A 15,004-nucleotide genomic window follows, 5' to 3' on the forward strand; every position below is an offset into this window, starting at 1 on the left:
CCTTCAATGTGACAATGTAGGAAGAGGGAATGAGAAAGCTGAGTGGTACAGGTACCTGAGCTTTGCCAGCAAGCTAAGCACCTAGAATGTCTAAAATACTAGTATAGAAGATAAGACCAAGAGGGGGATGACAGAAGGAACCATGGAGACCAGGAGAATCAGTGTTGCTATGGGGGGGGGGTTGCAAGAAAGGGATAGGAAGAACAACAGAAGATGGTGTCTGGGGAGTCAGAAAGAAGTGTTGGCCTGAGTGAAAAAACCTTGAGGGTGATAGTAAACAGGCAGGTAGGAAGCCACACAGAGGCCAGTTTGGGAACCCTTGCTCAAGAAGCTATTATTAATATACATAAGATTTCAGTTAACACTTATTCCGTTAGATTTCAATTTCCCCCAAATTCTAACCACATATTGGATTACTTCTCTAGTTCTTGTAGCTCAACCTGAGTGTTATCTGCACTGGGCTTTTAAAGCTTGATGGGCTTGTTTTTAAAAAGGAATCTGGATAGACCAGGCAAGCCCAATCCTGTCAGATCAAAACAGCTAAGCAGCTAAAACTTGGAGGGGCAACTTCCAAGGAATATTAGGGTTGTGATGTAGGGGTAGACAATGGTAAAGATCTCTTGCCTAGCGGCCAGACAATTTTAGAATCTTCTGGCTATATTATACATGTGCATGTTTGAGAATTTGGGAATAACATGCAAAATCTGGTGACTACTTTATTGGTAGTGAATTGAATTTGGGGTGTGTAGGGGTAAGCTGTCTACCAAAGGTGTGATACGTGTAATCAAAAAAATGACTTTAATACTTTGGGTTTTTCCCCCCCTAAGGGCTGTAATCATTTCATTGCTTCTTTCCTGAAGAAGATGGGTGTTTTCCATTTGAAACAGCACTGCACTTAAAATCTAACACAGACTTAATTAGGACTTAACACTGTGTCTGGAAGCATTTTCCTTTCCTTTCCTTTTTTTTTTTTGTAATGTCATGCCTGAAGAGGAGTTCTGGAAAACTTGAATGCCCACATGATCATGTATCGTTTAGATGACCTAATAAAAGGAATTATTCAGATTGTGTTCTTAAGTTTTGGATTCTTCTTTTGGAAACACCACTGACCATTTCTTTTTATTCCTATACATGTCTTTAACTGTATCCAGCTTCTCCAAGCATGTTAAAGCATACGTGATGATTCTTTACAATAAAGCCATCTGCATGCAGGGTTCACAGACCTTCCTGAACCGAAGGGACTTCCTGGCAGAATTTCCTCGTGTAGGAACTACTCCAAGACAGTCCCAAACAGCATGTTTTTCACAAGAGGGCACGTTCCCCACTACACTCTACACTCAGATCACCACCCCCTCCACCCAATGCCCCTCAGGAGAACCAGTCTCAAGGCTCCCCCCCCCACACACACCGTCCGAGCGCACCGGCCCCACAGGTCTCCCCGCCACACGGCAGAGCTCATGAGCCCGTCTCCGTCCCCCCGCCGCGACTGCTGCCCCCGGCCCTCCAGCTTTGTGTCCAGAGAGGAAAAGGCAGGGGGGGGGCGGTCCCTATCCGGGGGGGAGCGAAAGAGAGAGGAGAGCGGTGGCAGCCCCCTCCCTCCCTCCCTCCCTCCCTCGCCGCCTCCTCCCCCCCTTCCCTCTCTCAATCGTTTGGCCGGGCTGCGCTCCTGCCGCCGCTGCCGCCTCCATCTTGCCTTCCCTCGCTCCCCCCCCCCCCCCGCAACAGGAGCCGAAGCCGCGGCGGAGGTGCTGGGAGCGAGTGGCAGCGGGGCCGAGCGGGCTGGGAGCCGCGGGCATGAGGGGGCGGCGCTGAGAAGACCCGGACGGAGCCCACATCTTGTCCCCCCCGCAAGCCCGACTCCGCAAGCCCGCCCAGCAGAAGACCCGGCGCCGCCACGGAAGAGGAGGCAAGGAGGCGGCCCAGGCAAGTGAAGCCAGACCCCGTCCGCCTACCTCCCCCTTCTCCTCCCGCTCCCGCCCTCCGCTGTGCCCCCAGGGTCGCGGGAAGGTGACCGGGCTGGACCCCAGGGGGTGGCCGAGCTGCGGAGGCCTGGCGCCTTCCGAGCTGCGAGGCGGGGCTCTCTCCACAGCGACTAGACCGAGGACCAGCGGGGAGAGGGAGAGAGTGAAAAAACGGGGGGGACAGGGAAACCGACCCCCGCCATCTTGTTCGCCCTCATAACCGGGACCTCGCTGGCCACACCTCCCTTCCCCTGTTCCATTGGCCAAGCCGGCGGCACTTCGCGCCCGCCCAGGAGTCGTCTGCTGCTATTGGCCACGTTCGAGGAAAATCGACAGTGCGAGTATCCAATGGAAGCGTGGAGGGAGCTGTTTCCTTTCCTTGCTGTGTAATTAGTCGAGGGATTTCCCCCTCGGAGGGGTTTGTAGATGTTTGCAGGTTTATATTCAACCGCTCCCTCCTCCTTCCCGTCCTCTGGAATAGCAGTGGGGCTATTTGCATTGGTAGATCAAGATTGGTGCGTGTGCTGTCACGTGAAAAGGGCCTGAATTCTGACACAGCCTACTCTAAGTGCTGTTCTCTTAGGAAAGGGTTTCACTTGCAAAAACTGATCTCCTTGGTTTCTCTCCAGTGTGTACCCTAGTGTCATCTTGACGCTTGAGCCTTACCACCACATATATAGGCGCCTGCCCATGAAGGGCCACCATTACAACCCAAGCATAGATCAATGTAGGCGGGACTCTTCTGAGAAACGTGAAGATGATTCCCTTTCAGTTCAGAGATACCTTATTTGCATGACTACTGGACTGTAATAGAAAAAATACACTCCATGTATTTAAAATGTATATATTTATATCCTGTGTTATGGCCTTAGATTCAAAACTGCTTATAAAGCAACAAGTTGCAGACATAAAATAATATCTGAGCCCATCCATGCACAAATAACAGGAATAAAAGTGTAGATAACTTTTGCATGTGTTTATGTGTATATCTATTTCTAGAGAGGGGTGGCTAATAAACCTAAGTAACACCAACAACAATAAATTGTATCAGGGAGTCACCTTTTAGAAGAAGAGTTGGTTCTTATATGCCGCTTTTCTCTATCTAAAGGAGTCTCAAAGCTGTTTATATTTGCCTTCCCTTTCCTATCCCCACAACAGACAGCCTGTGAGGTGGGGGAGGCTGAGAGAGCCCAGACATTACTGCTGGCCAGAACAGCTTTATCAGTGCTGTAGCGAGCCCAAGGTCACCCAGTTGGCTGCTTGTGGGGGAGGAGCGGGAAATCAAACCCGGATTGCCAGAATAGAAATCCACACTCCTAACTACTACACCAAGCTGGCTTTTCTTCATAACACAATTTATTGTAGCGTCTCCCACCCCTTCTGTGGGACTCAGATATCTGGACCTTGGTTAAGGTGAATTATAGACTGCTACTTTTTAAAAAAAGTAGGTCTGACAGTTCCTGAGCAAGCAAAGTGTCTTTTCATGCCTCAAGCCATAGTGGCAACAGGGTTATTTCATTAATTGAGCATATCTTCCTCTCAGGACAGAGTATTCTCATTCTAAGGCAAGAACTTTTCTTCTCTAGCATATTTTTTCAATGCTTGCGTTTCTTCAAAATATAGAAATGAAACCTTTTAAATAGATGTGCACTTGTAATATTTTGTTTTTGTCTGCAGTAGATTGGTCCTTGAATGTCTGGCTTATTACATCCCCATGAAAAGCTTGTAGCCAAAGAATTGGTGGCTTCTTGTTGTGGCCCCTTTAGGATTGCTGGATCACAGTAGTACTATGACAGTAAAAGCCACCACTAGCAATTCTTGTCAGGTTCTGGTTCTAGGCCTAGCAACCCTATGCTGATTTAGCTCTCTCCCAGCCTACATATTTTATTCTAAACAAAAATGCACAGCCCTTTCTATCTCTAGGCTTGGGTCCCAGCTTGACATTTTTAATGGCTGCACCTTTTCTTCAGTTCCATGTATCCATTACCTATTGTTTCCTCTAGATTCCTGCTTTCGATGCCACAATTTATTCAGTTTTCTTTAGTTGACATATTTGTGCATACTTTCCCCCTCAGAGCATACAGCCTCACTTTAAGTACTGTGAAGTATCCCCGTGAAACTCTTCAGCCCTTTTCTCAATTATCTTTCTCTTCTGCTGTATTCAAACCTTATTCTCCTCCTATTCCTTCTTCAAGTCCTCTTTTCTTGTCTCTGCACCCTTCTTTCAGCCTCCTTCCTTATGAACTTTTCCTCTAGCTAGTTTATGTCCTAATTTTTTTCTTCTGTTCCTAAGCCTGCCCTTTTGTGAGGCCTTAATCCCAGACAAACTAACAACATTCCCTTTCCTTTTACGAGTTGAATACCTTTTCATCACTTCAGTTCTGGCAATCACTGTCAGAGGTTTCACTGCCACCATAATGTAGTAGTGTAATCTGTGAAATATCTTGTTAGTTAGAATTTAATTCTTGATATAAGAGCAGAGGCTTCTAATCTAGGGAGCCTGGTTTGATTCCTGCTCCTCCACATGCAGGCAACTGGGTGGTCTTAGCCTCGTCACAGCCCTACTAGTAGCCTCACCTACCTCACAGGGTATCTGTTGTGGGGAGAAGAAAAGGCAGTTGTAAGCTGCTTTGAGACTCCTTTGGGCAGTGAAAAGTGGAGCATAAAAACCAACTCTTCTCCTTCTTCAGAGACATTGAAACAGTATTCCTCAAGCCTTATATAGAAGTAGAGAGAAGAGTTTGGAGGTTAGTTGCTAGTTAGAGTCAAGATACATAAGCAACTGGGCAATAAGTATAGCTGAGATTGGATTAAAGCAGTTTGTAAGACTCATTAATAGCAGCAAATTAATATACAAATACAAGACTTAACAAACAGATGTGAGAACTTAATGTATACATGATAGTACTGTATATAATTCATGACCTTGAATGGAAGCATAGAAAGGCAACAGTTATTTCCTGAATGAGAAAAGACTAGCTTGGAAATAAGTAGAAGTAGCTAGTTTCAGTGGAGATAAGCTATTTGCGGTCGTGTGTCATTTGGAGATGGTAGCAGAGTGACATCTTGACAGGCTAAAAAAGTTTGGTTTGATGATAATTGATGACACAAATTGGCAATAGATGTTTTAGATCTAGAATGAAGGAAAGGTGAGGCCATTTATTGGAAAGGTAAAGTTTGGAGACACTATGGAAAGAGTGCTATACTGTCACAGGGGAAGATAGACAATCCATGGAGTCTGATCAGTTTAACTTAATTTATTTATGATTATGAGATTGTGAGGCTTCCCCTCTCCAAAAATAGTCTTGGGATGGCTTCCATCAGGGTATAAGAACATGTCAAACACAAATTCAAATAAAACAAACTGTAGGCTAAAACAATACTAAAGTTATTACCGTAATTGCTCTGTTCCCATAAACTACCTAATGAGCCAGGCATGTCAACTATAAAGACCTACTGTGTGGCCTGGCTCAAGATGGAGACTCACAACTGTGTGGTAACCCCAGGTGTGGGGTACGCAGGGGGCCCATTTAGATGTTAGAGGTGCAACTGAGGAACTCAACCAAATGCCTGGTGAAAAAGCACCATCTTGCAGGCCCTCTGGAATTTTGGAAGCTCCGTGAAGGGTTGTGTTTCCACCAGCAACTCATCCCACCAGGCTGGAACCAGGGCCAAAAAAGTCCTGGCTCTGGTTGAGCAGACATACCTCTTTAGGGCCAGGGATTGTCAGCAGATTGGAATTTGCTGAACAAAGCATTCTTTTGGAAGAAAGGAAGAATCATAGAATCAGGGAGTTGGAAGGGACCTCCAGGATCATCTTGTTCAACCCGCTTACAACTACCTGCCCACCCACATTGACCCCAGTTTCATGCCCCTGAACCATCCAGTAAGAGAAGACCAGGCTCTGCAACATTTTTTTTTCTTCTCCCCTCTACCCTTTTTTAACATCCAGCCTAACAGAGTTTTGGATAAAACAAAGGTTTACATGTTCTTTTGTGTTATTTAATTGGTATCTTTCATTTTGGGATTTTGCTTTGCCTCATCAGCAACCCCTTTCCTGTCACTGGGTGATAGGACTAAAGTCTTGCTGGCTGCATTGGATAGGTATTGCTTTTTTCATTCCCTTGCTTTTTGATGTTTAGATAATCCTACCCAATTCCAGATCTTACCTCAGAATTTTCTGGAATTATTTTGCTACTGAAGAACTATGAAGATTATTCACAATTCACAAACCTATTATTGCATTGTCATTATTTGCAGATTTAAATAGATAAAGTAGTACTGGATAGAGGTAATATCAAATTGTACCTGTGGCATTCTGGGAAGAAAAAAAGAACAATGGCTGCCTCCAGCTGAAAATATAAAAATTAGGCTCTTTGTCAGTTTCTGCATGGGAGGCTTTCCCGCAGGCTGTGGGCTGGAGTTTGAGCCGGGGCAGTTGCTCTATCTTTTCCTGATCCTGCATGGGGGAGCATTTGGCCCGGTGTGCCTCATCCGCCCCAGGTTTTTGCTCCTGCATGGGAGCCGGGACATCAAAGTTCCCAGTGCGGAAATGGAGACCCAACAAAACATGTAAATTCCTTGAATGATTGACCATAGGTCAGATATCTGGTAGTCAGTACAGTGTGTATGTATTTATTTCACTGATTGTCCAGTAAGATAAGAAGTCAAGCAGTCCATGCTTCTACCCTCACCAAGTACACTGCATGGCTAAACACATCTACCTTTTGGGCAGACAAGGATAAGGTTGCCACAGGGATAAAGGTGGGGAGGGGGGTCATCTCCAGACTGGATTTCTGTAATTCACTTTATGTGGTCTTCCCTTGTCCTTGACCTGGAAACTCCAGCTGATGCAAAATGCAGCTGAGGCAGCTGCATTGGTTACCAGTTGAATACCAGATCAAGGTTTTGGTTTTGACCTTTAAGGCCATTTGCAGTCTGTGCCCAATGTATCTGAAGGACTGTGTAACCTCCTGTGCCTCCCATCGGGCCTTGCACCATGCAGGTACCAATAGGTTGGAGGTGCCTGGCCCACATGAGGTTCACCTGGCCTCATGCCTTGTGGGATGAGCCCCCAGGGGAGCTGAGGGCCCTGTTGGAACTTCTTCAGTTCCATAGGGCTTGCAAGATGGAGCTCTTCCGCCAGGCGTTTGGTTGAGGACAGGATGTGGAATATTTGGTGCCTCCTCCGATGTGGTTTGATGCTTCAGCTCCCCTGGTGCCTGTCTATTGACATTTATCTAGGCACATACAACAGCAAATTGGTGACTTGGTAAAGGGGTGATATTGGGATAGGGTGGTTGGGCAGTGTGATTTTATTGTCTGCTGTTGATTTTTATTTTATGCTTGTTGTGAGCCGCCGTGGATTAGCTGGCCTAGGAGTGGCGGCATAGCAATAAAATAAGTACTGTTCCCTGCTATTTTTTCATTTTTTTAAATATACACAAATCTTTTTAAATTTCTTTTCTCCTTAAAAAAAGAGATTCAAATAAAACGAATTGAAAATCTAAATTTATGAAACAACAATAAGACGAAAAGAGTTCAGGAGAATTCTACTGCTCATGGACTGCCATAATCATGTTATACAGTTTGGTATGCAGATTATTAAACTTCTGGAGGATAATGTCCTCAAGCTTTGAGGTAAGACACACAGCACCATGTAGGCTTGAACAGCAAAGGAAATGGGGCTGTGGTTAGAAGCACTTAGCCCTTTGTACACTGTTCTCTCAAGACACAAACCAGCATATTTTACAAGTTTAATTTGACTACAAAGCTTTAAAAATAAAATACTTTAAGTTTATGGATTTGTATTTGATTAACACTGCTCCAGTGTGTTCTTACTTTGAAAGTAGGTTCCGTGTCATTTAGCAGGAAATGTTTTGGTCAGTAATCAAAGAATTATCACTTGTTCATTATTTCTGTTATATTGATGTAATAATTGAAAATTTCATCAAGAAAAGGGAGATTGGATATCCTTATGGTTAGAGTTGCCAACTCTGAGTTGGGATATTCCAAAAAAAAATTGGGGGTGAAGCCTGGGAAGCATGTGGTTTGAGGAGGGAAAGGACCTCAGCAAAATATAATGCTACAAAGTATACCTTTTGAAAGCAGCTATATTCTCCAGGGGACTGTAGTGGTAATTCCAGAAGCCTACCTGGAGGTTGACAGTCCTACATACAGGATTTCTGATAATTGGTTGATACTATTAAAATATTTAAAGTTGTTATATGCCAACATAGTAGTTTTAGGAATGAGTCCATCTCCAGAGCTGAAAAATGTATATAGCTTGGGTATTTTAGAAGCTGGGCACTTATGTCCTGGGATTTTCCCAGTTTGAGATTTAATAGGTTGGTATCAGCTCTAGAATGGGTTATTTTGAAATACTCTTACTGGTTTGAATTATATAAGTCTAGAACTAGTTTGAGAATGGTGTCTGAGAATTCTTTTTAAGCTCATTCTGGTGCAAAGAGCTGACTGCCCTTTCATTTCTTCATTTTCAGGACAACCAGATGATTATGTTCTGGTTAAGATTGTATTCTAAATTGTTCAGGCACAGAAATATCAGTTTTTCTTCACATCCAAAGCCAATTCATTTTTTTAAATATCTGAACTTCTGGACTTTTAATCTTATATGAAAGGAGTTTGCAGGCCTGATAAGAGGTTTCAAAGTAAACGAAACCTAGTGTTTTGTTAAAGCACTAAAAATATAACTGAGGAATGTTGCATTATACATCTCAGTAACATATATGTACAGTTTATTATATAATATTTATTTTAGACATTTTTGAAGCTGCATTTTCTGCAAAAGGGGCACTCAAAACACTGTTATATTAAAAGCAAAAGGAGAGCAAGAGGGACATATTCAAAAGTAAAAGGCAAAGCCAGTAGGTTGTAATTGTTGCTTAACAGGGAAAAAGTCATTCATTCATTCATTCATTCATTCATTCATTCATTCATTCATTCATTCATTCATTCATTCATTCATCCAGGACATTCATTCATTCATTCATTTTATTACTTGGAGGGTTTGTGTGACCATCCCTCCCAGCAAGCTGGCTTGTGATGGTTAACAACATTAAATTGGAACAATTAACAATCAGTAATTAAAACTACTAAAAACATTTTAAATACTTCATTTGATGCTGTTACCACACCAGTATTTAAGGTAATTGCCTGTAGTTTGTTTATCCCAGGGGTGGGCCAATTCAATGGTGTTTCTTGTTATTGGCCCCAACCAAGTACCTGGCAGAAGAACTCAGTCTTCTTTCTGACACTTTTGGAGATAAGAGGTCCTCAATACTTATCTTACTACAGGAGTATATAACAAAGGGTCCATGGGACCTTTCATTACCTCTTGTCATGGGTCAGCCAGGGTTAGTGATAATGAGTGCACCTCTGAGGAGGAATGACCCTAGCTAGCCTAGAGTCAATGGAAGTCAACCAGCAGAAAAATGATGTGCAAGCATGCCAAGACTGGTGCAGAATCACCTCTACCCTCCAGATATAACCCGACAGGTGACTCAGTTGGCCATTCCCAGTCCCTCAACATTGTCTTCACCTTTAGAGCAATGCAGAAAAAGGCTGAGAATGGAATTACTAAGCTAGGCAGCCAAGTGCATGCCTCCTGGCTGGACACCTTCGCCTTACTGCTAACAAAGATGATTATTTGTGGGACTGTGTCTAAAAAGCTGGAGTTTCCCAAGAGATGCTGTAGGGTGTGGACACTGTGAGTACTGTAGATGCTGAGTTGCCAACACTGCCTTGATGGATCCTAGCAGCCTGACTTTGGACTAGATGGCATTGCCTTGAGTAATTTCTGGAGACTTGACTTTGGACTTGAGATTAGGCTTTTGAAACCTCTCCTTACCTTGTTTTCTTTGGAGAACAGGAAAAGATTATCTAACCTGGCACTAGGACCCAGCAGGATAGTACACCTCTGGTGTGACTTGTATCTCTCACTACTAATATGGTTACTCAGCAGATACTCCATGCCTCTAACTGGTTGTAGGTCTGAGTAGGGGTGTGAGACAAAGTATTCCCTAATTCTTCCTCTCACAAAGAACTAGAATTAATGAATGTACTGACTGACAGGTTCTATCTTGCAGGACCTTCTAACTGGGCTCGGCAGTGCCAAAGTATGGAATGGGCTAATTGACTCTATGTAAGAACTTGTGACCCCTGATTGGGGGGAATCAAGATTGGTGAGGTAATCTTCTAGACAGTTGAGTCAATAACTGGCCTAGGAATGAGTTTAGCCAGCTAGCTTGGATTTTGATGGAATAAGGCCTCAACTATGATCTGGCTGTGTGCAAATGGACTATATAACAGATCACTGAAGATATAGCATGAATCTGCTGGAACATAAGAGTAAGCCATCTAATGTAACTTTTCATTGTTACTAGGTTCAAGCTAGCATTTCTTGTTTTCTGAACTTGTATGCTTGCCTACAGTTTGCAATTTATTTTGGGAAAGAAATGACCATCATTTCTGTTCGGGCCCTAATAAGCATTGCTTGAAATTCATAGGACAGGCCTCATGATGTATTTTCACAATACAGTGTGCACAGTTCCAATCAAGGTGGATTCTGTGGCTGTTAGATTCTTATGGATAGCTGTAAAGCAACAGAACAAAGCTAGAGTCCAGCAATGCCTTTAAGATCAACAAAGTCTTATTCATGCACTCAAAAGTTTATGCCCAAAATAAAACTTTGTTGGTCTTAAAGGTGTTGCTGGACTCTAGCGTTGTTCTGTCTCTATGAAATGATCACTGCACCTTGTTGGCTTGGCCTATCATATTTTTTTCCTTAAATTACCACTATCAGAACTCCTCAAAATAAACCAATGTTGGCATTGCTTCTCAGCATCACTGATAAAAATTGATTAGTCAATGGAACAACTAAAACTTTAGGCCTCACATTATTCTGGAATCTTGAGTGCTCACATTTGCTTATAGAACTGTTTTTCTGTTTGGATTATCCCATAGGCTTTCTGAGTTGCTGCTATGAGGAAACCTCGCAGGAGATCCCGGCAGGGTCTAGAAGGGAGACGTTCTCCTTCACCGTATACCTTGAAATGCTCACCCACTCGGGAGACTTTGACATATGCCCAGGCCCAGCGAATAGTGGAAGTTGATATCGATGGACGTCTCCATCGCATCAGCATCTATGATCCTCTAAAGATAATCACAGAGGATGAGCTGACTGCCCAGGACATCACAGAATGCAACAGCAATAAAGAGAACAGTGAACAGCCACTGTTTCCTTCCAAATCTAAGAAAACTCAATCTAAAGGCAAAAAAAAGGAGTCCAGCACAAAACATGCTCCTGGGACATCTTTCCATCTACCCCAGCCCAGTTTTCGGATAATTGATTCCCTCAGCCAGCCAGATGCTCCAGCCCTGCCTACAGCATACTATCAGTATACGGAGAAGCCACCCGAGGACACAGATGCTGCAGTGGAGTATGATATGGACGAGGAGGATCTGGCTTGGCTTGATATGATCAATGAGAAGAGGAAGAGCGATGGCTATGGGTCAGTTTCTGCTGAAACGTTTGAATTACTGGTAGACCAGTTGGAGAAGGAATCCTATCTGGAGAGCCGAAACAATGGGCCCCAGCAGACTCTGATAGACGAGGATGCCGTCTGCTGTGTTTGTATGGATGATGAGTGTCATAACAGCAATGTCATTTTGTTTTGTGACATTTGCAACTTGGCTGTCCACCAGGAATGCTATGGAGTACCCTATATCCCAGAGGGACAATGGCTTTGCCGCTGCTGCCTACAATCCCCTTCCCGCCCCGTTGATTGTGTTTTGTGCCCTAACAAAGGTGGAGCCTTCAAACAGACCAGTGATGGTCACTGGGCCCATGTTGTTTGTGCCATCTGGATCCCTGAAGTCTGTTTTGCGAACACTGTGTTTCTGGAGCCCATTGAGGGGATAGACAATATCCCACCAGCTCGCTGGAAGCTGACTTGCTACATCTGCAAACAGAAGGGCATGGGAGCTGCTATCCAGTGTCACAAGGTGAATTGCTATACTGCCTTCCATGTTACCTGTGCCCAGAAGGCTGGTCTCTTCATGAAGATTGAGCCCATGAGGGAGACCAGCCTCAATGGCACAACATTCACTGTACGCAAAACTGCTTATTGTGAAGTGCATTCCCCTCCTGGCACAGTGAAGAAAGGGCGTACAGCTACTGTTCGTGAAGGGGAGGAGGAGATTGCAAAGAATGAAAAAGAGGATGAGGGCTCTCCCAAGAACAAGAGCAAAGTGAAGTTGAAGCAGAAGGTAAAGAAGGAAACCTGTGCTTCTGCACCTTTGCTGCTGGTCACACAAATCCCTTCTTACCGGTGAGTGCTGCAAGTACTCTAAGGGCTAAATAGCATGGTCATAGCTTCTGTGCTGTTCCCTAAACTAGTCCAACATTTCTTTCCTATTATCTATTTAAGTGACACCTCTTCTGTTCTTTGCCCACTTCAGCAAATGCATTGGTTACTTTCTGCCACTACCAGACTCATTAGCTATTTTTATATTGTATGATCTTCAGACTTACAGCATTGTAACTGCTATATCTTGAAAGGGGAAGGACATATTTTGAAAAAATTGCTCTGTGTGCAAATTTCTCCTGTTAGGATGAATCTAGCACAACAATGACACATAATCTCTTGAATGAAGTGAGAAAATAGCATGCAAACATAGTGGTAACTTTCTAATTATAGACTGAGTATATACTCTCTCTATTGATTTCAGTGTGATCTATCATTTAAGCAGCATAACTGCTTGCAGAATTGCCTTAGACTATAGCTGAGTGTTCTCACATTAATGATGAATTTAAATGACCCTGTGAACATCATGCTGAGAAGTAATTTGGCCAATTGGAATGTAGCTGGTTGCTGAATGCTCCCTATCTAGCTGTTGCTGCTGCTTAATTGGAGCAGTAGAAATGTTCTCTAATGAAGCAGCAGTTTCATAGTTGAAAAGCCTCTGATGAACTTATACTGAGATCTATTCATGTAGTACACTCTGACATGACATTACAAATCTGGGCACCTCATTGCTGAAGTGGGAGGGTACCTGTGTGTCACCGTATTCTTACAGAATATGAAAATGGAGTTGACATGTATGATGAAGTCTCTGTTGTCTTCCTTAGGTTGAATAAAATATGCAGTGGACTCTCCTTTCAGAGAAAAAATCAATTTATGCAGAGGCTACACAACTACTGGCTGTTAAAGCGCCAGTCAAGAAATGGAGTCCCATTGATACGACGGCTGCATTCTCACTTACAGTCCCAGAGAAATGCAGAACAGGTAGAACAACTTCTTTTTTTAATGTACTGGGGTACATGAGACAAGCATTATGGGGAGATCTTGTGGAAGGTTAGAATGGAAATAATTCAATCTGAAATTTCCACTGCCTGTTAGAGGAAGTAGGTTCATAATTAATTGTGGACATTTGTAATGAGCAGTAGAAATGGAACTTGCACACTCTTTAGTAGAGTCTTTCATTGCTTTATGTTTCCTTCTAATCATAATAAAGGATTTTGCAGTGTGTATTTTTGTTATGTAATTACAGCAAAGCAGACACAGTAATAGTTTATATGGCTCTCATGAAAAATTTCATCTCATAGGATAGCCTTTTTTTGAAGTCATATTCTAGTTTCAGTAATCACAGGGCTCTGCTTACATTTCCTGTTTTTAATTTGTTTTTACTTCCTGAGCAGAATTTTACATTGATCTTTATATTAGAAATAATCTTCACTTTTCCATAGTTTTTAAATCTACCTTATGTATTTATTAACTCATGAGTACTGCTACTTCAGTATTCATATATCAGCAAAAGTGAATTGAGGGGAATTAGTACACAGTATTTATTATTCCCTGTAATTTTTCATTGTTGGATAATCATTGGTGGAAAAACCTAAAACAATGGAACATTGTTTTCTGTTAAATATAGCTATGAAACCATTGTATATTTGGAAAATTACGGAAAGATCCGTGAATACTGGTTTAGATCGTTTTCCAAACTATGCTTAAAACGTGTGTTGGATTTCTTTAGACAGTCAGTACCAAATATATTCTTAAAGTTCTTGAACTGGATGCTAGTGCTTGCAAAGGAGATTTATGTATAGAAAGACTAGAGTTGCAAATGATCAGACAGGATGAGAGAGGTGTGTCAGGAGAGATTTGAAGTGAGAACAGGCAACACAGAAAACGTATTTCCACTTCACAGAAAGAGCAGGATGAAAAGAACAGTGCAGTAAAGGAAGAACTGAAATATTGGCAGAAACTGCGACATGACTTGGAAAGGGCACGGTTGCTCATTGAATTGATTCGGAAGCGGGAGAAACTCAAACGTGAGCAGGTAAGTAGAAGCATGATGGTGAACTGCTGGTATTGTTCCTCAAGCCTAGGTGTATTTCAGTTCACAGCTGCACAGCCAGATATATCCGCAGCTGTTTGGATTTTGTGCCCTTGAGCTGCACAGACTTTTCCTTGCACCCCTGCCTTGGAGATGGGGGTGCAGCCGCAGCTCCTGGTCCTCCCACCTACACAGCTGCCTGCAGGGAAGAGTAGTGGTAGTGGCAGCACAGGTGTTGGCAGTTGACAATTGTGCCTGAGTTGGCACCCAAACTGTCAGGGCACCTTGGCTTGGCTGTCGCCTCCTCCCTTCCTTACTGTTGTTATGTGATTGTTGCCTGTGTTAGCACAGAAAACGGCCTTCTTTTTGGAAAATGGATTTAACCTCCCCCCCCCCCCTTCTCTCTGTGACCCTAATTCACAGATATAAATATCGGGCCATGTTGTATATTTGATATATTGATGGGGAATATATCTTGGTTTGATATCTTTGTGGGGTATTGCTTTCCTAATTATTTTAGGTAAAGATTCAGCAAGCTGCTATGGAGTTACAGCTCACACCTTTCAATGTGCTGCTCCGCACAACGCTGGATCTGCTGCAGGAAAAGGATCCGGCCCAGATCTTTGCAGAGCCTGTAAACCTGAGTGAGGCAAGTACTGTAGCAAGAACTGTAGTTCATGTTGACT

The 15,004-nt window shown here is 43.2% G+C and overlaps 1 protein-coding gene across 5 annotated transcripts in view; it reads left to right on the plus strand.

Annotated features, from left to right (window-relative positions):
• The first annotated feature begins 1,641 nt into the window (after positions 1–1,641).
• BRPF3 (bromodomain and PHD finger containing 3) overlaps positions 1,642–15,004 on the plus strand; it is a 40,668-nt gene continuing 27,305 nt past the window's right edge. For 4 of the 5 annotated variants that reach the window (XM_077334310.1, XM_077334312.1, XM_077334313.1 and 1 more), the window contains exons 1-5: positions 1,642–1,923; positions 10,944–12,310; positions 13,111–13,267; positions 14,190–14,321; positions 14,839–14,967. In XM_077334310.1, coding sequence (XP_077190425.1) covers positions 10,962–12,310; positions 13,111–13,267; positions 14,190–14,321; positions 14,839–14,967 — 1,767 coding nt within the window. In that variant the 5' untranslated portion in view covers positions 1,642–1,923; positions 10,944–10,961. The remainder of the gene's footprint in view (positions 1,924–10,943; positions 12,311–13,110; positions 13,268–14,189; positions 14,322–14,838; positions 14,968–15,004) is intronic. The other variant, XM_077334314.1, reaches the window with a different exon arrangement.

This window comes from Paroedura picta, chromosome 4, assembly GCF_049243985.1.
Source record: "Paroedura picta isolate Pp20150507F chromosome 4, Ppicta_v3.0, whole genome shotgun sequence".
Lineage (NCBI taxonomy): Eukaryota > Metazoa > Chordata > Lepidosauria > Squamata > Gekkonidae > Paroedura > Paroedura picta.